Source organism: Struthio camelus, chromosome 29, assembly GCF_040807025.1.
Source record: "Struthio camelus isolate bStrCam1 chromosome 29, bStrCam1.hap1, whole genome shotgun sequence".
NCBI classification, from domain to species: Eukaryota; Metazoa; Chordata; class Aves; order Struthioniformes; family Struthionidae; genus Struthio; species Struthio camelus.
Genome location: NC_090970.1, coordinates 713922 through 736385, shown reverse-complemented (window position 1 = coordinate 736385; position 22464 = coordinate 713922). Strand labels below are relative to the sequence as shown.

General features: G+C 67.0%; 1 protein-coding gene across 1 annotated transcript in view; it reads left to right on the top strand.

Annotated features, from left to right (window-relative positions):
- The first annotated feature begins 1186 nt into the window (after positions 1 to 1186).
- The window catches only part of LOC138062672 (solute carrier family 12 member 6-like), a 32336-nt gene continuing 11058 nt past the window's right edge, over positions 1187 to 22464 (top strand). The window contains exons 1-17 of the mRNA XM_068921661.1: positions 1187 to 1523; positions 1616 to 1680; positions 1773 to 1862; positions 2827 to 2973; positions 3957 to 4050; positions 4755 to 4885; positions 7888 to 8117; positions 9376 to 9554; positions 10493 to 10618; positions 13162 to 13260; positions 14103 to 14160; positions 16094 to 16268; positions 16781 to 16899; positions 20930 to 21028; positions 21118 to 21237; positions 22032 to 22136; positions 22227 to 22395. Coding sequence (XP_068777762.1) covers positions 1364 to 1523; positions 1616 to 1680; positions 1773 to 1862; positions 2827 to 2973; positions 3957 to 4050; positions 4755 to 4885; positions 7888 to 8117; positions 9376 to 9554; positions 10493 to 10618; positions 13162 to 13260; positions 14103 to 14160; positions 16094 to 16268; positions 16781 to 16899; positions 20930 to 21028; positions 21118 to 21237; positions 22032 to 22136; positions 22227 to 22395 — 2166 coding nt within the window. The 5' untranslated portion in view covers positions 1187 to 1363. The remainder of the gene's footprint in view (positions 1524 to 1615; positions 1681 to 1772; positions 1863 to 2826; positions 2974 to 3956; positions 4051 to 4754; positions 4886 to 7887; positions 8118 to 9375; positions 9555 to 10492; positions 10619 to 13161; positions 13261 to 14102; positions 14161 to 16093; positions 16269 to 16780; positions 16900 to 20929; positions 21029 to 21117; positions 21238 to 22031; positions 22137 to 22226; positions 22396 to 22464) is intronic.

Here is a 22464-nt window from a genome sequence, read left to right as displayed (position 1 = left end):
GGGCGTTGGCGTCTTGTCAGTCGCAGGAGGGGAGCGCGAGGCTCCCAAAACGGGGTCGTTTCTCCCCAAAACGAGCGTCGCCCCCCTCCCGGGCGCTTCCGAGGCGTCAACCCCCCCCCCCTCCCCGAAACGGGGCTCCGCGAACGCTCGAAACGCCGCTTTCTCCCCCAAAGCGGCTGCGAGGGCGTCGCCGGAGCCCGACGGCAGTCTGTCGGCCCCCAAAACGGGGCTTTTCCCACCCGAAACGGGGCCGGAGCCTGTTAGCTGTAAAAGAGGGGGGTGGGCAGCCCCAACGTGGGGTTCGGGGCCGTGAAATGGGGGTTCGGGACCGCGAAATGGGGGTTCAAAATGGGGGTTCAGGAGCGCCAAAATGGGGGTTCGGGACCGCGAAATGGGGGTTCAAAATGGGGGTTCAGGAGCGCCAAAATGGGGGTTCGGGGCCGCGAAATGGGGGTTTGGGGCTCTAAAATGGAGGTTCAGGACCATGAAATGGGGGTTCAAAATGGGGGTTCAGGAGCACCAAAATGGAGGCTCTGGGAGCCAAAATGGAGGTTCAGGACCGCGAAATGGGGTTTCGGGGCTCCAAAATGGGGGTTTGGGACCGCGAAATGGGGGTTCGGGGCTCCAAAATGGGGGTTTGGGACTGTGAAATGGGGGTTCAAAATGGGGGTTCAGGAGTGCTAAAATGGAGGCTCTGGGAGCCAAAATGGAGGTTCGGGACCGCGAAATGGGGTTTTGGGGCTCCAAAATGGGGGTTTGGGACCGCGAAATGGGGGTTCAGGAGTGCTAAAATGGAGGCTCTGGGAGCCAAAATGGAGGTTTGGGACCGCGAAATGGGGCTCCAAAATGGGGGTTTGGGGCTCCAAAATGGGGGTTTGGGACCGCGAAATGGGGGTTCAAAATGGGGGTTCAGGAGCGCCAAAATGGAGGCTCTGGGAGCCAAAATGGAGGGTCGGGACCGCGAAATGGGGTTTTGGGGCTCCAAAATGGGGGTTCGGGACCGCGAAATGGGGGTTCAGGAGCGCCAAAATGGGGGTTCGGGGCCGCGAAATGGGGGTTCGGGGCTCCAAAATGGAGGTTCGGGACCATGAAATGGGGGTTCAAAATGGGGGTTCGGGGCCGCGAAATGGGGGTTCGGGGCCGCGAAATGGAGGTTCGGGGCTCCCCAATTGGGGTCCAGGAGCGCTAAAATGGAGGCTCGGGGAGCCAAGATGGAGGTCGGGGTCGACGGCCACGTTGGCGCGACTCCACGTTGGCGCGACCCTCTAACGCTTCTCTCCTCCGGCCGCAGGAGCCTTCGCCGCCGCCGCCCTCTTCCTCCTCCTCCTCCTGCTGCTGCTGCTGCTCTTCCCCGGCGTCCGTCATGGCGGCGGTGCGGTTCGTGGTGACGCCGGCCAAGATGGCGCCGGCCTCGGCCTCGTCCAGCCCGGAGCCCAGCTCGCGCTCCAGCTCCCGCCCCCCCGGCAGCTCGCGCGACAGCGGCCCCGAGAGCACCCGCAGCGACGACGCCTCCGAGGCCGCCGGTGGGTGAGCCGGACGCCTGGGCCCCGCCGAGCCCCCGGACGCCTGGGCCCCTCGACCTCACCGCTCCCTCCCCCCCGCCCTGCCGTGACAGATCCGACCCGGCCCGACGCGGACGGCGACGCGGTGTCGTGCGACAGGAACCTGGCGCTCTTCGAGGTGCCGCCCGTCACGCGTGCGCTTGGCGTGTTCTCCGCCCCCTGCACGCGTGTTCTCCGCCCCCCACACGCGTGTTCTCCGCCCCCCCCCAGGAGGAGCTGGCCACTCGCCCCAAGGTGTCGGCGCTGCTGCGCCGCGTCGCCGCCTACAGCACCCTGCCCCCGCCCGCCGCCGAGGGCCAGGTGAGAGCGGGGGGCCCCGGCGTCCGGGCGGCACGGGGAGGGGCCCCGGCGTCCGGGGGAGGGACCCTCGTGTTTGTGGGGGAGGGGGACTCAGGTGTCCGGGAGGGAAGGGGCCCAGGCGTCCGGGTGAGGGGGTTCAGGTATCTGATTGGGGGGCCCAGGCGTCCGGGGGAGGGGCCCAGGCGTCCGGGGGAGGGGCCCAGGCGTCCGGGAAAGGGACTCAGGTATCTGATCGGGGGGCCCAGGCGTCCGGGTGAGGGGCCCAGGCGTCCGGGAAAGGGACTCAGGTATCTGATCGGGGGGCCCAGGCGTCCGGGAGGGAAGGGGCCCAGGCGTCCGGGTGAGGGGGTTCAGGCGTTGGGGGACAGAAGCTCCCAGGCATCCGGGAGCGAAGGGGCCCAGGCGTCCGGGTGTGGATCCAGGTGCCCAGGGCGGCAGGGGGCCCAGGTGTCCGGGAGGGAAGGGGCCCAGGTGTCCGGGTGAGGGGCCCAGGCGTCCGGGAAAGGGACTCAGGTGTCTATTTGGGGGGCCCAGGCGTCTGGGGGGGGGAAGTGGCCCAGGCGTCCGGGGGGGGAAGGGGCCCAGAAGTCCGGGAGTGAAGGGACCCAGGCGTCCGGGAGGGAAGGGGCCCAGGTGTCCGGGAAAGGGACTCAGGTGTCTGATCGGGGGGCCCAGGCGTCCGGGAGTGAAGGGGCCCAGGCGTCCGGGTGAGGAGGTCCAGGTGTCTGGGGGGGAAGGGGCCCAGGTGTCCGGGGATGGGGCCCCGATGTACGAGACAGGAGGGGCCCAGGCGTCCGGGGAGAAGAGACCCAGTCCTTTGGAGAAAGGGCCCAGGCGTCCGGGAGAGGGACCCGAGCGCCCGAGAAGGGGCCCAGGCGTCCGGGCTCGCGGCGCGCGCGCGGGAGGGAGGAGGCAGAGGGGGGCCCAGGCCGTGCGGGTGCGGACCCCGGCGTCCGGGCGGCAGGCCGGGGGCCGGGGCCCGCTGCGGGGCGTCTTCCTGCCCTGCCTGCAGGACGTCTTCGGCCTCGTCCTCTTCCTCCGCCTGGCCTGGGTGGTCGGCACGGCCGGGCTGCTGCAGGCCCTGGGCGCCGGGCTGCTGTGCTGCGCCTGCGTGAGCGGGGCGGGGCGCGGGGCGGGGCCACACGCTAAGGTCACGCCGCGGGGTGGGGTGACACGCTAAGGTCATGCTCAGGTCACGCCCGAATCATGGGTCCGGCGGGGGGGGGGGGGGAGCCCGCGTAAGCCCGGCCCGTCGTTAGCGCGCGCGGGGCGTAACGAGCGGCCGGGAGTCCTGCCGCCGAGGGTGAGAGCGGGGGGCCCCGGCGTCCGGGCGGCACGGGGAGGGGCCCCGGCGTCCGGGAGAGGGACCCTCGTGTGTGTTTGGGGGGGGGGGGCCCAGGTGTCCGGGGCGGCAGGGGGCCCAGGTGTCCGGGTGAGGGGGTTCAGGTATCTGATTGGGGGGTCCAGGCATCTGGGGGAGGGGCCCAGGCGTCCGGGAAAGGGACTCGGGTATCTGATCCGGGGGCCCAGGCGTCCGGGGAAGGGGCCCAGGCGTCCGGGTGAGGGGGTTCAGGCGTTGGGGGACAGAAGGGGCCCAGGCGTCCGGGAAGGGGCCCAGGCGTCCGGGTGAGGGGGTTCAGGCGTTGGGGGACAGAAGGGCCCAGGCGTCCGGGAGGGAAGGGGCCCAGGTGTCCGGGAAAGGGAAGGGGCCCAGGTGTCCGATCGGGGGGCCCAGGCGTCTGGGTGAGGGGGTTCAGGTGCCCAGGGCAGCAGGGGGCCCAGGTGTCCGGGAGGGAAGGGGCCCAGGCGTCCGGGAAAGGGACCCAGGTGTCTGATCGGGGGGCCCAGGCGTCCGGGTGAGGGGGTTCGGGGGCCCAGGTGTTCGGGAGCGAAGGGGCCCAGGCGTCCGGGGAGGGACCCAGATATGGGGCGGGCTGGCGGCTGGCGTGGGGAGGGGGCGCGCGGTGGTGTGTGGGGCTGCGGCGGGGGGGGCGGCGGAGTCGCGTGTCGTTGGCGTGTCGGGGGGGTGCCGCGCGTGCGCTGGGGGACCCAGGCGTCCGGCCCTCCCCCCCCCCTCCCGTTCTCCTCCCGCAGATGCTGCTCACGGCCGTGTCGCTCAGCGCCATCGTCAGCAACGGCGGCCTCCCCGCGGAGGACCCAGGCGTCCGGGAGGAGCCCAGGCAGCTGGGTGAGGGGCCCAGGCGTCCGCGGAAGGGACCCGGGTGTCTCTGGAAGGGGCCCAGGCGTCCGGGAGGAGTCCAGGAAGCTGGGTGGGAATCTAGGCCTGTGGGGAAGGGGCCCAGGCAGCCAGGTGAAGGGCCCAGGTGTCCGGGAGGGGCCCAGGTGTCTGGGAGGGACGTGGGTGTCTGGGAGAGGAGGGGCCCAGGCGTCCGGGGGGGACCGGACTGTCTGGGACGGGAGGGGCCCAGGTGTCCCGGGCAGGGGCCCAGGTGTCTGGGAGATGAGGGGCCCAGGCGTCCGGGGGGGACCGGGCTGTCTGGGAGGAGAGGAGGGGCCCGGATGTCTGGGTGGGGCCCAGGCGTCCGGGAGGGACCCGTGTGTCTGGGAGAGGAGGGGCCCAGGTGTCCCGGGCAGGGGCCCAGGTGTCTGGGAGATGAGGGGCCCAGGCATCCGGGGGGGACCGGGCTGTCTGGGAGGAGGGGAGGGGCCCAGGCGTCCGGGAGGGCCCAGGCGTCTGGGAGGGACCCGGGTGTCCGGGAGAGGAGGGGCCCAGGCGTCCGGGAGGGGCCCAGGCGTCTGGGAGGGACCCGTGTGTCCGGGAGAGGAGGGGCCCAGGCGTCTGGGAGGGACCCGGGTGTCCGGGAGAGGAGGGGCCCAGGCGTCCGGGAGGGACCCAGGCGTCCGGGTGCGGACCCAGGCGTCCGGGCGCAGGGGGAGGCGCGCTGGCCCTGCTCTCGCGGGCGCTGGGCCCCGAGGTGGGCGGCGCCGCCGGACTCTGCTGCTACCTGGGCACCGCCTTCGCCGCCGCCATGGCCGCCCTGGGCGCCGCCGAGACCCTGCTGGTGAGCGCCGCCCCCGCGCCGCGCGTCGGCCCGTGTTCCCGCACGCGCCGGCCCGGGCCCGGGGTGGGGGGGACGTCCCCGGGGCCCCTGCGTGGTGTTGGGGGTGTCCCGTGTCCGCCCGTGTTCACCCGTGTTGCCCTATGAGGTGGTGGGGGGCGTCCTGTGTCCACCCGTGTTGACCTATGTTGACCCGTGTTGTCCTATGAAGTGGTGGGGGGCGTCCTGTGTCCACCCGTGTTGACCTATGTTCACCCGTGTTGCCCTATGAGGTGGTGGTAGGGTGTCCTGTGTCCACCCATGTTGACCTGTGTTGAGCCATGTTGCGCTATGAGAGGATGAGGGACGTCCTGCGTCCACCCGTGTTGACCTATGTTGACCCGTGTTGTCCTATGGGGTGGTGGTAGGGTGTCCCGTGTCCACCTGTTGACCTATGTTGACCCGTGTTGTCCTATGAGGGGGTGAAGGGCGTCCTGCATCCACCCGTGTTGACCTATGTTGAGCTGTGTTGCCCTATGAGGAGGTGAGGGGCGTCCTACGTCCATCCGTGTTGAGCCGTGTTGCCCTATGGGGTGCTGGTAGGGTGTCCCATGTCCACCCGTGTTGGCCTATGTTGAGCCGTGTTGCCCTATGAGGTGGTGGGGGGCGTCCTGTGTCCACCTGTGTTGACATATGTTGAGCCATGTTGTCCTATGAGGTGGTGGGGGGCGTCCTGTGTCCACCCATGTTGACCTGTGTTGAGCCATGTTGCGCTATGAGAGGATGAGGGACGTCCTGCGTCCACCCGTGTTGACCTATGTTGACCCGTGTTGTCCTATGGGGTGGTGGTAGGGTGTCCCGTGTCCACCTGTTGACCTATGTTGACCCGTGTTGTCCTATGGGGTGGTGGTAGGGTGTCCCGTGTCCACCTGTTGACCTATGTTGACCCGTGTTGTCCTATGGGGTGGTGAAGGGCGTCCTGCATCCACCCGTGTTGACCTATGTTGAGCTGTGTTGCCCTATGAGGAGGTGAGGGGCGTCCTACGTCCATCCGTGTTGAGCCGTGTTGCCCTATGGGGTGCTGGTAGGGTGTCCCGTGTCCACCCATGTTGGCCTATGTTGAGCCGTGTTGCCCTATGAGGTGGTGGGGGGCGTCCTGTGTCCACCCGTGTTGACATATGTTGAGCCATGTTGTCCTATGAGGTGGTGGGGGGCGTCCTGTGTCCATCCGTGTTGACCTATGTTGACCCGTATTGCCCTATGAGGGAGTGAGGGGCGTCCTGTGTCCACCTATGTTGACCCGTGTTGCCTTGTGAGGGGTGTCCTGTGTCCACCCATGTTGACCCGTGTTGACCCGTGTTGCCCTATGAGAGGATGAGGGATGTCCTGCATCCACCCATGTTGACCTCTGTTGACCCGTGTTGTGCTATGGGGTGGTGGTAGGGTGTCCCACGTCCACCCGTGTTGAGCTGCGTCCATCCGTGTTCAGCCACGTTGCCCTGTGAGGTGGTGGGGGCATCCCATGTCCATCCATCTTGACACGTGTTGCTTTATGAGGTGGTGGGAGGACGCCCCGTCCACCCGTGTTGATCTGCATCCTTCCGTGTTCACCCATGTTGCTCTATGAGGTGGTTGAGGGGGGTCCTGTGTCCACCCGTGTTGACCTGTGTCCACCCGTGTTGACCCACGTTGCCCTTTGAGGTGGTAGCGAGGTCTTCTGTGTCCACCCACGTTGACCGTGTTGACCCACGTTGACCGCGTTGACCCGTGTAGCCCTATGAGGTGGTGGTGGGGTGTCCCGTGTCCACCCGTGTTGAGTCACATCCATGTTCATCCATATTGTCCTGTGAGAGGGTGGAGGAACATCCCACGTCCGTCTAGGTTGACCCGTGTTGCTCTTTGAGGTGGTGCTGGTGGGGTGCCCCGTCCACTCGTGTTGGTCTGCATCTATCCGTGTTCACCCGTGTTGCTCTATGAGGTGGTTGAGGGGGCGTCCCACGTCCACTCGTGTCCACCCGTGTTGACCTGCATCCACCCGTGTTCACCTGTGTTGCCCTGTGAGGTGGTGGTGGGGCATCCCGTGTCCGCCCGTGTTGACCTGCGTCCACCCGTGTCCACCCGTGTTGCCCTGTGAGGTGGTGGTGGGGCATCCCGTGTCCGCCCGTGTTGACCTGCGTCCACCCGTGTTCACCTGTGTTGCCCTGTGAGGTGGTGGTGGGACATCCCGTGTTCACCCGTGTTGCCCTGTGAGGTGGTGGTGGGGCATCCCGTGTCCACTCGTGTTGACCCGCGTCCACCCGTGTCCACCCGTGTTGCCCTGTGAGGTGGTGGTGGGGCATCCCGTGTCCGCCCGTGTTGACCCGCGTCCACCCGTGTTCACCCGTGTTGCCCAGTGAGGTGGTGGTGGGGCATCCTGTGTCCACCCGTGTTGACCTGCGTCCACCCGTGTTCAGCCATGTTGACCTGTGAGGTGGTGGTGGGGCATCCCGTGTTGACCCGTGTCCACCCGTGTTGACCTGCGTCCACCCGTGTTCACCCGTGTTGCCCTATGAGATGGTGGTGGGACATCCCGTGTCCACCCGTGTTGACCTGCGTCCACCCGTGTCCACCCGTGTTGACCTGTGTTCACCCGTGTTGCCCTGTGAGGTGGTGGGGCATCCCGTGTCCACCCGTGTTGACCCGTGTTCACCCGTGTTGCCCTGTGAGGTGGTGGTGGGGCATCCCGTGTCCGCCCGTGTTGACCCGCGTCCACCCGTGTTGCCCTATGTGATGGTGGTGGGACATCCCGTGTCCACCCGTGTTGACCCGCGTCCACCCGTGTTGCCCTGTGAGGTGGTGGTGGGACATCCCGTGTCCACCCGTGTTGACCCGCGTCCACCCGTGTTGCCTTCTGCGGCGTTGGGGGGGGGGGTCCCACGTCCACCCGTGTGGCTCAGCGCCTGGTGGGTGCCCCACGTCCCCGCCCCCCCCGCCCAGCACACGCCAGCCTCGCGCCTCCCAGCGCCCCCACGCCTCGCCCCCGCCAGGTGTACGTGGCGCCGCAGGCTGCCGTGTTCGCCGGGCCGGGCGCCTCGGCGCTCCTCAACAACGGGCGCCTCTACGGCTCGGCCTTCCTCGCCCTCCTCGTCCTCGCCGCCGGCCTGGCCCCCCGGCCCGTCCGGCGCCTGGCGCCCCTCGGCCTCGCCGCCCTCCTCCTCGGCCTCCTCGCCCTGCTCGTCGGCGCCGTCAAGTCCGCCTTCGCCCCCCCGGGCCTGCGGTGAGTTCCCTCGGGCGCGACACGCCCTAACACGCAACGACACGGAAGCACGCCGGGGGGGGGGGTTGTTTCCTTCTTGGCGTGTTCTTTGGAGGTATCTAGATGGGGGGGTACGGAAGCGCGTCGGGGGACCAAACCGTGCTGAACCGTGCACTGACACGCGACAACATGTGACAACACGTAAGCACACGCAAGGGTTTTTTTCCTTCCGAGTGGGTTTTTCCTGGGTATCGGGATGCTGGAGGCCGTGGAGAGGCGTCGGGGGGCAGAGACACGCCTCCACACGCCTCCACACGCAACAACACGCAGCCACACGCCGCCACACGCAACAACACGTAAACACACGTGAGGCTGTTTTCTCTCCTAGTGTGTTTTTGCTGGACAACTGGGCGCTGGCGGCTGCGGAGAGGCGTCGGGGGACAAACGGAGGCTCTAACACGCTACAACGCGAGCAGCGCACACGCGTGTTGTTCCCTGCTCTCTCTTAGCGTGTGTGTCCAGGGCGACCGGGCGCTGGTGGCGGTGGAGACGTCTCAGGGCCCAAAACCCTGCTGAGAAACACCCCGAAACCCGCCAAAACACCACGCGACATGCCGCAACACGCTCTAACACGCGTGTTGGTTTTCTTTTTGTTCTCTATAGCGTGTGTGTCCAGGGCGACCGGGCGCTGGTGGCGGTGGAGACGTCTCAGGGCCCAAAACCCTGCTGAGAAACACCCCAAAACCCGCAAAAACACCATGCGACATGCCGCTACACGCTCTAACACGCGTGTTGGCTTTCTTTCTGTTCTCTATAGCGTGTGTGTCCGGGGCGACCGGGCGCTGGTGGCGGTGGAGACGTCTCAGGGCCCAAAACCCTGCTGAGAAACACCCCAAAACCCGCAAAAACACCACGCAACATGCCACAACACGCTCTAACACGCGTGTTGGTTTTCTTTTTGTTCTCTATAGCGTGTGTGTCCAGGGCGACCGGGCGCTGGTGGCGGTGGAGACGTCTCAGGGCGCAAAACCCTGCTGAGAAACACCCCGAAACCCGCCAAAACACCACGCGACGTGCCGCAACACGCTCTAACACGCGTGTTGGTTTTCTTTTTGTTCTCTATAGCGTGTGTGTCCAGGGCGACCGGGCGCTGGTGGCGGTGGAGACGTCTCAGGGCCCAAAACCCTGCTGAGAAACACCCCGAAACCCGCCAAAACACCACGCGACGTGCCCCAACACGCTCTAACACGCGTGTCGCTTGTCTGTTCCCTCCCTTCAGCGTGTGTCTCCTGGGCAACCGGACGCTGGCGGCGGTGGAGGCGTGCGCCAAGCCGGAGGAGGGCCCCTCGCCCCTGCGCGGCCCCTTCTGCCGCGGCCCCCGCTGCGAGCCCTCGCGCAGCCCCGACAACGCCACCGCCCTGCCCGCTGTGCCCGGCCTGGCCAGCGGCGTCCTGGCTGGTGAGCGCCCCCGCCCGACATGGCCGCCGCCGCCCGGGGAGGGGCGGGGGGGGGCGCCTCGGCCTGTGCCAAGATGGCCGCCGCGGCCAGGGGTGGGCCCACTGCTCGTTAGGCGCCTTGGCGTGTGCCAAGATGGCCGCCGCGGCCAGGGGTGGGCCCACTGCTCGTTAGGCGCCTTGACGTCTGCCAAGATGGCCGCCGCGGCGAGTTGTGGGTGCGCTGTTAGGCGCCTTGACGTGTGCCAAGATGGCCGCCGCGGCCAGGGGTGGGCCCACTGCTCATTAGGCGCCTTGACATATGCCAAGATGGCCGCCGCGGCGAGTTGTGGGTGCGCTGTTGGGCGCCTTGACGCGTGCCAAGATGGCCGCTGCGGCCAGGGGTGGGCCCACTGCTCGTTAGGCGCCTTGGCGTACGTCAAGATGGCCGCCGCGCTCAGTTGTGAGTGCGCTGTTAGGCACCTTGGCGTATGTCAAGATGGCTGCCGCGGCGAGGGGTGGGCCCACTGCTCATTAGGCGCCTTGGTGTACGTCAAGATGGCTGCCGCGGCGAGTTGTGGGTGCGCTGTTGGGCGCCTTGGCGTGTGCCAAGATGGCCGCCGCGGCCAGGGGTGGGCCCACTGCTCGTTAGGCGCCTTGGTGTACGTCAAGATGGCTGCCGCGACGAGGGGTGGGTGCTCTGTTGGGCGCCTTGGCGTGTGCCAAGATGGCCGCCGCGGCGAGGGGTGGGCCCACTGCTCGTTAGGCGCCTTGACATATGCCAAGATGGCCGCCGCGCTCAGTTGTGGGTGCGCTGTTGGGCGCCTTGGCGTGTGCCAAGATGGCCGCCGCGGCGAGGTGTCTCCATGTCACCCCCGCCACCCCTTGACCTGCATCAAGATGGCCGGGGGGCGGGGCCGGGGGCGGGGCCGGGGGCGGGGCCTGAGGCTCCACCCCCCGCAGCCAACCTGTGGCCCGGGGAGGCGGCGCCCGGGCGGCACCCGACGGCGGCGGCGGCTCCCGGCTACGTCCTGGCGCCCGGCGGCTCCTTCGGCCTCGGCCTCGGCCTCGTCCTGCCCCTCGGCCCCGGTGAGCCGCCGGCGGGGCCCAGGCGTCCGGGCGCGGGGGGGGCCCAGGCGTCCGGGGAGAGGGGCCCAGGCGTCCGGGGAGGGACCAAGGTGTCCAGGGGAGGGACCCAGGTGTCTGGGAGGGACCCAGGTGTCCGGGGAGGGGCCCAGGTGTCCGGGGAGGGGCCCAGGCGTCCGGGGGAGGGACCCAGGTGTCCGGGGAGGGACCCAGGAGTCCGGGAAGGGGCCCAGGCATCCGGGAAGGGGCCCAGGCGTCCGGGGAAGGGGCCCAGGCGTCCGGGAAGGGGCCCAGGCGTCCGGGGAGGGGCCCAGGCGTCCGGGGGGAGCCCAGGTGTCCGGGGAAGGGGCCCAGGTGTCCGGGGAGGGGCCCAGGCGTCCGGGGAAGGGGCCCAGGCATCCGGGAAGGGGCCCAGGCGTCCGGGGAGGGGCCCAGGCGTCCGGGGGGAGCCCAGGTGTCCGGGGAAGGGGCCCAGGTGTCCGGGGAGGGGCCCAGGTGTCCGGGGGAGGGGCCCAGGTGTCCGGGGAGGGGCCCAGGCGTCCGGGGGAGGGACCCAGGTGTCCGGGGAGGGACCCAGGAGTCCGGGAAGGGGCCCAGGCATCCGGGAAGGGGCCCAGGCGTCCGGGGAAGGGGCCCAGGCGTCCGGGGAGGGGCCCAGGCGTCCGGGGGGAGCCCAGGTGTCCGGGGAAGGGGCCCAGGTGTCCGGGGAGGGGCCCAGGCGTCCGGGGAAGGGGCCCAGGCGTCCGGGAAGGGGCCCAGGCGTCCGGGGAGGGGCCCAGGCGTCCGGGGGGAGCCCAGGTGTCCGGGAAGGGGCCCAGGTGTCCGGGGAGGGGCCCAGGTGTCCGGGGAGGGGCCCAGGCGTCCGGGGAGGGGCCCAGGCGTCCGGGGGGAGCCCAGGTGTCCGGGGAGGGGCCCAGGCGTCCGGGGGAGGGACCCAGGTGTCCGGGGAGGGACCCAGGAGTCCGGGGAGGGACCCAGGAGTCCGGGAAGGGGCCCAGGCATCTGGGAAGGGGCCCAGGCGTCCGGGGAAGGGGCCCAGGCGTCCGGGGAGGGGCCCAGGCGTCCGGGGGGAGCCCAGGTGTCCGGGGAAGGGGCCCAGGTGTCCGGGGAGGGGCCCAGGCGTCCGGGGAAGGGGCCCAGGCGTCCGGGAAGGGGCCCAGGCGTCCGGGGAGGGGCCCAGGCGTCCGGGGGGAGCCCAGGTGTCCGGGGAAGGGGCCCAGGTGTCCGGGGAGGGGCCCAGGTGTCCGGGAAGGGGCCCAGGCGTCCGGGGAGGGACCCAGGTGTCCGGGGAAGGGACCCAGGTGTCCGGGGAGGGGCCCAGGTGTCCGGCGAGGGTCCCAGGCGTCCGGGGAGGGGGACCAGGCGTCCGGGGAGGGGCCCAGGCGTCCGGGGAGGGGGACCAGGCGTCCGGGGAGGGGCCCAGGCGTCCGGGGAGGGGCCCAGGCGTCCGGGGGGAGCCCAGGTGTCCGGGGAAGGGGCCCAGGTGTCCGGGGAGGGGCCCAGGTGTCCGGGGAGGGGCCCAGGCGTCCGGGGGAGGGACCCAGGTGTCCGGGGAGGGACCCAGGAGTCCGGGAAGGGGCCCAGGCATCCGGGAAGGGGCCCAGGCGTCCGGGGAAGGGGCCCAGGCGTCCGGGGAGGGGCCCAGGCGTCCGGGGGGAGCCCAGGTGTCCGGGGAAGGGGCCCAGGTGTCCGGGGAGGGGCCCAGGCGTCCGGGGAAGGGGCCCAGGCGTCCGGGGAGGGGCCCAGGCGTCCGGGGGGAGCCCAGGTGTCCGGGGAAGGGGCCCAGGTGTCCGGGGAGGGGCCCAGGTGTCCGGGGAGGGGCCCAGGCGTCCGGGGAGGGGCCCAGGCGTCCGGGGGGAGCCCAGGTGTCCGGGGAAGGGGCCCAGGTGTCCGGGGAGGGGCCCAGGTGTCCGGGGGAGGGGCCCAGGTGTCCGGGGAGGGGCCCAGGCGTCCGGGGGAGGGACCCAGGTGTCCGGGGAGGGACCCAGGAGTCCGGGAAGGGGCCCAGGCATCTGGGAAGGGGCCCAGGCGTCCGGGGAAGGGGCCCAGGCGTCCGGGGAGGGGCCCAGGCGTCCGGGGGGAGCCCAGGTGTCCGGGGAAGGGGCCCAGGTGTCCGGGGAGGGACCCAGGCGTCCGGGGAAGGGGCCCAGGCGTCCGGGGAGGGGCCCAGGCGTCCGGGGGGAGCCCAGGTGTCCGGGGAAGGGGCCCAGGTGTCCGGGGAGGGGCCCAGGTGTCCGGGAAGGGGCCCAGGCGTCCGGGGAGGGACCCAGGTGTCCGGGGAAGGGACCCAGGTGTCCGGGGAGGGGCCCAGGTGTCCGGCGAGGGTCCCAGGCGTCCGGGGAGGGGGACCAGGCGTCCGGGGAGGGGCCCAGGCGTCCGGGGAGGGGGACCAGGCGTCCGGGGAGGGGCCCAGGCGTCCGGGGGAGGGTCCCAGGTGTCCGGGGAGGGGCCCAGGCGTCCGGGGAGGGGCCCAGGTGTCCAGGTACAGGGGGCCCCGGCGTCCGGCGGGGGGCCCCGGCGTCCGAGCGGGCCCCGGCGTCCGGCAGGCCTGCTGGCGGGGGTGGGCAGCCCGGCCCCCCTGGCCGACGCCCCCCGCTCCGTCCCGGCCGGCACCTTCCTCGCCGTCGTCGTCGCCGCCCTCATCTGCATCCGGCCCCCAAAACCGGCCCGATTCGCCCCGAAACGGGAGCGGCGGCAGCCCGGAAACGGGGCAGAAACCTTGGAAATGGGGGGGGGGGAAGGAGCCCCAAAAACGGGGGGGTGGCCCTAAAAATGGGCAAAAAATGCCCAAAAATGGGCATTCGGGCCCCGAAATGGGAGGTTTGAGCCAAAAACGGGAGAATCAGACCCAAAAAAGGCAGCGTTTGGGGGCGTTTGGGGGGGGGTTGGAGTGGTCCCGTTTTGGGGGCTGGGAGCCGTTTTTGAGGCGTTTCGGGGTTTTTTTCTCGATCCCCTTTTTGGGGCTGTTTCATGGGATTTTGGGGCCGGGCCTGGTTTTTGGGGACGTTTTTGGCTGTTTTGGGGTCCTTGGGAGGGGCTGAGTTTTGGGGCATTTTGGGGGGGGTTTTGGCATCCCTTTTTGGGGCTATTCCGGGGGTTTGGGGTGGGGGATCCTTTTTTGGGGTGATTTTGTGAGGTTTTGGGGATCCTCATTTTGGGTTTCCTCCGGGGGGGGGGGCTTCAAATTTTGGGGCTATATCTGGCGGTTTTGGGTACTTGTTTTGGGGCGTTTTGAGGAGTTCTGGGCATCCAGCTTTGGGGGGGGGGAGTCCCATTTTGGGTTCATTTGGGGGGATTTTGGGACGTTTTGGGTGGTTTCCGGGCGGTTTGGGTGTTCAGGGGGGGTGTCCATTTTGGGGCGATTCGGGGCTTTTTGGGTCCCCGTTTTGGGGTGTTTCGGGGCGGTTTGGGTGTCCCGGAGGGAGGTGCCGGTTTCGGGGGGCCGTTTTGGGGCTATTTCAGGGGCTTTTGGGCCTTGACGGGGCAGACGGGGGCAGCGCCACCCTGCTGGGCGCCTGCGTCGACGGCGGCGTCCTGCGTGACAAGTGAGTGGCCCCCGACGTCCCCGACGTCCCCGACGTCCCCAGCGGGTCCCCAACGTCCCCACCGCGTCCTCGTTGGGTCCCTGATGTCCCCACCACGTCCTCGTTGGGTCCCCGATGTCCCCAACACGTCCCCAGGTCCCCAACAGGTCCCTGATGTCCCCAACAGGTCCTTGACGTCCCCACCGCGTCCTCGTTGGGTCCCCGATGTCCCCAACATGTCCCCAGGTCCCCAACAGGTCCCTGATGTCCCCAACAGGTCCTTGACGTCCCCACCACGTCCTCGTTGGGTCCCCGATGTCCCCAACACGTCCCCAGGTCCCCAACGGGTCCCCGATGTCCCCACCACATCCTCGTTGGGTCCCCGACGTCCCCACCGCGTCCTCGTTGGGTCCCCGATGTCCCCAACACATCCCCAGGTCCCCAGCAGGTCCCCGACGTCCCCACCACATCCTCGTTGGGTCCCCGATGTCCCCAACACGTCCCCAGGTCCCCAACGGGTCTCTGACATCCCCAACAGGTCCCCCCGATGGGTCCCCAATGTCCCCAACGGGTCCCTGACGTCCCCACCACGTCCTCGTTGGGTCCCTGATGTCCCCAACATGTCCCCAGGTCCCCAGCGTCCCCAATGGGTCCCCGACATCCCCAACAGGCCCCCCCGATAGGTCCCCAATGTCCCCAATGGGTCCCTGATGTCACCAACACGTCCTCGTTGGGTCCCCAATGTCCCCAACATGTCCCCAGGTCCCCAGCGTCCCCAATGGGTCCCCGACATCCCCAACAGGCCCCCCCGATAGGTCCCCAATGTCCCCAATGGGTCCCTGATGTCACCAACACGTCCTCGTTGGGTCCCCGATGTCCCCAACATGTCCCCAGGTCCCCAATGGGTCCCCGACATCCCCAACAGGTCCCCCCGATGGGTTCCCAATGTCCCCAATGGGTCTCTGACGTCCCCACCACGTCCTCGTTGGGTCCCCGATGTCCCCAACACGTCCCCAGGTCCCCAATGGGTCCCCCCGATAGGTCCCCAATGTCCCCAATGGGTCCTCAACACGTCCCCGACATCCCCAACAGGTCTCTGACGTCCCCAACACGTCCCTGGGTCCCCAACATCCCCAGCACATCCGCAACGGGTCCCCGACGTCCCCAACGGGTCCTCGGGTCCCCAGTGTCTCCAACACATCCCCAACGCGTCCCCAATGGGTCCCCAATGTCCCCAACGCGTCCCTGTGTCCCCAAATGTCCCCACCACGTCCCCAATGGGTGCCCGACGTCCCCAACGTGTCCCCTAGGTCCCTGACGGGTCCCTGACATGTTCCCGATGTGTCCCCATGTCCCCAACACCTGTCCCCAGTAGGTCCCTAGTGTGTCTCTAGCATGCCCCTGGGTCCCCAGTGTCCCCAACATGTCCCCAGTGGGTCCCTCGATGTCCCCGATGGGTCCCCAATGGGTTCCTGACGTCCCAAACGTGTCCCCGACATCCCCCATGTCCCCAGCATGTCCCGAGCGGGTCCCCGATGTGTCCCCAACGCGTCCCCGGGTCCACAGCGTCCCCAACACATCCCCAGCAGGTCCCCAATGTCCCCGACATCCCCAACACGTCCCCAGGTCCCCAGCGGGTCCCCAATGGGTCCCCTACGGGTCTCCTACGTCCCCGGCGCGTCCCCAACAGGTCCGTGATGGGTCCCCAGGTCCCCAATGGGTCCCCGATGGATCTCCAGGTCCCCAATGTCCCCAGCGCGTTCCCAACGTCCCCAATGGGGCCCCAACATCCCCATGTCTCCTTGCGCTCCCCCCCCGCCCACGTGTCCCCATGTGCCCACGCGTGTCCCCCAGCGTGTTCCCGCTGTCCTCCCTTCATCTGGGTCCCCAATGCCCCCACGTCCGCAGCGTGTGCCTGCCACACACGCGTGTCCCCACACGTGTTCCCCGGCAGGTTCGGGGCGGCGCTGCGGGGGACGCCGTCGCTGGGGACGCTGACCTGGCCCTCGCCGGTGGTGGCCGTGATCGGGGCCGCCTTGGCCGCCATCGGGGGCGGCCTGCGCTGCCTGGCCACCGGCCCCGGGCAGCTGCGGGCCCTGGCGCGCCTCCGCGCCCTGCCCGGCCTCCACGTGAGCCACACGCGTGTCGGCCCCCGGCACCGCCCGCCGGGGGCCTCGGTGGGGGGCATTTTGGGGCGGTTCGAGGCGGTTCTGGAGTGTTTTAGGCCATGGCGTTGCATGGGGAACGTGCCGCCGCCCTCCCCTACCGGTTCCAGTCTTAGCGTGTTATCACGTGTTATCACGTGTTGGGGCCTTTGGGGGTTTTGGGGGCCTTTGAGGGCTTTTTAGGGCCTTTTAGGACCCATCGTTGCGTGAGGAGCGCTCTAACGCCCTCCCCCACCCCTTCTGCTCTTAGCGTGTTACTGCGTGTTATCGCGTGTTGTGGCCTTTCACCACCTTTTAGGATTCTTGACAGTATTTTAGGCCACGCAGTTGCACGGGGACCATCCCGCCGCCCTCCCCCGCCACTTGCGTGTTGTCACGTGTTGTTGCATTTCACTGCACGTTATGGCATCTTAGGGCACGGGGTGGCGCGCTTCCACCTCCTCCTTAGCGTGTTGTGGCGTGTCCTTCCTCCGCAGGTGCTGGCGCCTGGCGAGGACGGCCGGGAGCCCGTCTGGGCCCTGGCGTTGACGGCCACCATCTCCGAGCTGGGCGTTCTCATGGCCTCCCTTGACCTCGTGGCGCCCATCTTCTCCGTGTACGTGGGGTGCACGCGTGTTGGTGGGGGTGCGGGTACGTGAGGAGGGCAATGGATCGGGTGACGCGGATCAACACGGGTCAATATGAGTCCGCAGAAGTCAAAAGGAGTCTATCAGGGTCAACACAGGCTGACACGCGCCAACACGGGTTAACACGATTCAACACGTGTCAGCATAAGCCGAAAGGGAGCTGTACGTGCACACGTGGGTCAACGCGAGTCAACCTGGGTCAGCGTGGAACAACATGGGTCAACACTGGTCGACATGAGTCAACGTGAGCCAACACACGTCAACATGCGTCAACACGAGTCGACACAGCCCCTCACGGGTCAACAGGAGCGAGCATGGGCCAACACGGGTCAGTACAGCTCAACGTGAGTCAACACGGGCCAACACGGAGTGACAGGAGTCAACGTGGTTCAAAGTGGGTCAACACGGGTGAGCTCAGCTCAATAGGGGGTCAACAAGGGTCAGCACCAGTCAACGCAAGTCAACACGGGACAAGACAAGTCAATGTGGGTGAAGACAGGTCAGCATGAATTGACGTGAGCCGACACGGGTCAACACGACTCAACGTGGGTCAACACAAGCCAACGTGGGTCAGCTGTGCTCAAGAGGAGTCAACGTGGCCCAACACACATCAACGCTGGTCAGTATGAGTCAACGTGAGTCAACCTGGGTCAACGTGGGTCTACAAGAGTCAGTATGGGTCAGCATAGGTCAACAGGGACCAACACCAGTCAACACGGGCCAACACACATCAACACAAGTCAACACGGCCCAACGTGACTCAACAAGAGTCAACATGGGACAGTGTGCCTCAAGACAGATCAACGTGAGTGAACATGGGTCAGCAAGCTCAACATGAGTCAACACGGGTGGACTCGGGTCACCGCAGCTCACACAGGTCAGCAGGAGCCAGCATGGCTCAACAGTGGTCAACGTGCGTCAAGACATGTCGACGTGGGTCAGCAGCAGCCAACGTGGGCCAGCGCACGCGAAGCTGAGTCAACACATACCAACATGCATCAACGTGGGTCAACTTGGATGAACAAGAGTCAACGTGGGCCGGCGCAGGTCAACATGAGTCAACATGGAACAAGCTGGGTCAACGGTGCTCGGCGCAAGTGAACATGGGTTAACACGTGCCAACATGCATCAACACAGGTCTACGCGAGTCAGCATGGCACAACGAGAGTCAATAGGGCTCAGCGTCAGTCAGCGGAGGTCGACATGGGTCAACGTGGGTCAGCACATTCCAACACGGGTCAACAAGAGTCAACATGGGTCAACGAGCGTCAACATGGGTCAACATGAGTTTATAGAGGGTCAACATGGGCTAAGATGAGTCGACGTGACTCAACATGGGTCAACACGGGTCAACAGGGGTCTACGCGAGTCAGCATGGTGCAACGAGAGTCAAGAGGGCTCAGCGTCAGTCAACGGAGGTTGATATGGGTCATCGTGGGTCAGCACATGCCAACATGAGCCAACACAGGTGAAAGAGAGTCAACATGGGCCAACGTGGGTCAACGAGCATCAACATGGGTCAACATGAGTTTATAGGGGGTCAACATGGGCTAAGATGAGTCGACATGACTCAACATGGGTCAACACGGGTCTACGCGAGTCAGCATGGTGCAACGAGAGTCAAGAGGGCTCAGTGTCAGTCAGCAGAGGTCGACATGGGTCAATGTGGGTCAGCACATGCCAACACGGGTCAACAAGAGTCAACATGGGTCAACGAGCGTCAACATGGTTCAACATGAGTTTATAGGGGGTCAACATGGGCTAAGATGAGTCGACATGACTCAACATGGGTGAACACGGGTCAACACGGGTCTACGCGAGTCATCATGGTGCAACGAGAGTCAAGAGGGCTCAGTGTCAGTCAGCAGAGGTCGACATGGGTCAATGTGGGTCAGCACATGCCAACACGGGTCAACAAGAGTCAACATGGGTCAACGAGCGTCAACATGGTTCAACATGAGTTTATAGGGGGTCAACATGGGCTAAGATGAGTCGACATGACTCAACATGGGTGAACACGGGTCAACACGGGTCTACGCGAGTCATCATGGTGCAACGAGAGTCAAGAGGGCTCAGCGTCAGTCAGCGGAGGTCGACATGGGTCAACGTGGGTCAGCACATGCTAACACAGGTCAACAAGAGTCAACATGGGCCAACAAGCGTCAACATGGTTCAACATGAGTTTATAAGGGGTCAACACGGGCTAAGATGAGTCGACATGACTCAACATGTGTCAACACGGGTCAACACGGGTCTACGCGAGTCATCATGGTGCAACGAGAGTCAAGAGGGCTCAGCGTCAGTCAGCGGAGGCCGACATGGGTCAACGTGGGTCAGCACATGTGCCAACACGAGCCAACACAGGTGAAGGAGAGTCAACATGGGCCAACGTGGGTCAACAAGCATCAACATGGGTCAACAATGAGTTTATAGAGGGTCAACATGGGCTAAGATGAGTCGGCGTGACTCAACGTGGGTCAACACGGGTCAACACGGGTCTACGCGAGTCATCATGGTGCAACGAGAGTCAAGAGGGCTCAGCGTCAGTCAGCGGAGGTCAACGTGGGTCAGCACATGCCAACACAGGTCAACAAGAGTCAACATGGGTCAACGAGCGTCAACATGGGTCAACATGAGTTTATAGAGGGTCAACATGGGCTAAGATGAGTCGACGTGACTCAACATGGGTCAACACGGGTCAACACGGGTCTACGCGAGTCAGCATGGTGCAACGAGAGTCAAGAGGGCTCAGCGTCAGTCAGCGGAGGCCGACATGGGTCAACGTGGGTCAGCACATGCCAACGCGAGCCAACACAGGTGAACGAGAGTCATTGTGGGCCAACGTGGGGCAACGAGCGTCAACATGGGTCAATGCACCTCAAGACAGATCAACGTGAGTGAACTACATGACTCAACATAGATCAACATGACTCAACACAAGTCAACATGGGTGGACTTGGGTCAGCGCAGCTCACACAGGTCAGCAGGGGCCAACACAAGTCAACATGGCTCAACACAGGTCAGCGTGAGTGAACAATGCGCGCCAAGACACATCACCATGGGTCAGCAGTGGCCATCGTGGGCCAGCGCACATCAAGATGGGTCAACGCGAGTCAATACATATCAACACGCATCAACAGGGGTCAACGTGAGTCAGCACGGGTCAACTTGGATGAACAAGAGTCAACGTGGGTCAGCGCAGCTCAACGCAGGTCAACATAGGCCAACGCGAGTCACCGTGCAACAAGCTGCCTCAAAGCTAGTGAACATGGGTCAACACGTGCCGACACATGTCAACACGGGTGTATGCGAGTCAGCATGGCACAACGAGAGTCAAGAGGGCTCAGCGTCAGTCAGCGGTGGTTGACATGGGTCAACGTGGGTCAGCACGTGCCAACGCGAGCCAACACAGGTGAAGGAGAGTCAACATGGGCCAACGTGGGTCAACGAGCATCAACATGGGTCAACAATGAGTTTGTAGGGGGTCAACATGGGCTAAGATGAGTCGACATGACTCAACGTGGGTCAACACGGGTCAACACGGGTCTACGCGAGTCAGCATGGTGCAACGAGAGTCAAGAGGGCTCAGCGTCAGTCAACGTGGGTCAACGTGGGTCAGCACATGCCAACACGGGTCAACAAGAGTCAATGTGGGTCAACAAGCATCAACATGGGTCAACATGAGTTTATAGAGGGTCAACATGGGCTAAGATGAGTCGACGTGACTCAACATGGGTGAACACGGGTCAACACGGGTCTACGCAAGTCAGCATGGTGCAACGAGAGTCAAGAGGGCTCAGCGTCAGTCAGCGGAGGTCGACATGGGTCAATGTGGGTCAGCACATGCCAACACGGGTCAACAAGAGTCAACATGGGCCAACATAAGTCTATACGGGGTCAGTAGGGGTCAACATGGGCTAAGATGAGTCAACGTGACTCAACACAAGTCAACGTGGGTCAACACGGGTCAACACGGGCCTGTTCTCCCCCCACTGACAGGTTCCTGCTGACGTGTTACCTGGCCGTGAACTTGGCGTGTGCCCTGCAGAGCCTCCTGCGCACCCCGACCTGGCGGCCCCGGCTGCCCTACTACCACTGGTGAGCCCGGACGCCTGGGCCCCTCCCGGACGCCTGGGTCCCCCTTGCCCGGATGCCTGGGCCCCTCCCGGACGCCTGGGTGCCCGCAGGGGGCTGTCGCTGGCGGGAGCGGGGTTGTGCCTGGTGCTCATGTTCATCGCGTCGTGGTCGTGCGCCGCCATCGCCCTGGGCATCGCCGGCACCGTCTACAAGTACATCGAGTACCAGGGGTGAGCCGGACGCCTGGGCCCCTGCCCCGGACACCTGGGTCCCTCCCGGACACCTGGGCCCCTTCCCTGGACAGCTGAAGTCCCTTCCCTGCATACCTGGGTCTCCTTCCCCGGATGCTGGGGCCCCTCCCTGGACGCCTGGGTCCCTTCCCCAGACACCTGGGCCCCTCCCCGGATGCCTGGGCCCCCCGGACACCCAGGCCCTTCTCCGGACTCCTGGGCCCCTCCCTGGATGCCTGGGTCCCTTCCCCAGACACTTGGCCCCCTCCCGGACACCTGGGCCCCCTCCCCGGATGCCTGGGCCCCTCCCCGGACACCTGGGCCCCTCCCCGGACACCTGGGTCCCTCCCCGGACGCTTGGGCCCCTCCCCGGACACCTGGGCCCCTGCCCCGGACACCTGGGCCCCCTCCTCCGGATGCCTGGGCCCCGTTTCCTGGACACCTGGGCCCCTCCCCAGACACCTGGGCCCCTTCCCCGAACTCCTGGGCCCCTTCTCCAGACGCCTGGGCCCCTTCCCCGGACGCCTGGGCCCTTCCCCGGACACCTGGGCCCCTTGCCCGGACGCCTGGGCCCCCTCCCCGGACACCTGGGCCCCCTCCCCGGATACCTGGGCCCCTTCCCGGACGCCTGGGTCCCTCCCCGGACACCTGGGCCCTTCCCCGGACACCTGGGCCCCTCCCCGGACGCCTGGGCCCCTCCCCGGACGCCTGGGTCCCTCTCGCCCCGGGTGCGTGGGTGCCTATCGACTCAGCCGTCTCGGCCCCACCCGGACGCCTGGGCCCTTTCCCGGCAGGGCGGAGAAGGAGTGGGGGGACGGGCTGCGGGGGCTGTCGCTGAGCGCCGCCCACTTCGCCCTGCTGCGGCTGGAGGAGGCGCCGCAGTACAGCAAGAACTGGAGGTGAGCGCGCCCGGACGCCTGGGCCCCGTGCTCGCGCGCCCCTCGCTTAACTTGCGGGGCCTTCCCGGACGCCTGGGCCCCTCCGCGCAGGCCGCAGCTGCTGGTGCTGCTCAAGCTGGACGAGGAGCTGCGGGTGAAGCAGCCCTGGCTGCTGTCGGTGGCCGCCCAGCTCAAGGCGGCCGGAGGCCTCACCGTCGTCGCCTCCGTCATCCCCGGCGACTTCCTGGAGGCCCACGAGCAGGCGCGGGCCGCCGAGCAGGTGCGTCTGCCCCCGGACGCCTGGGACCCTGCCCCGGACGCCTGGGCCCCTGCCCCGGACACCTGGGCC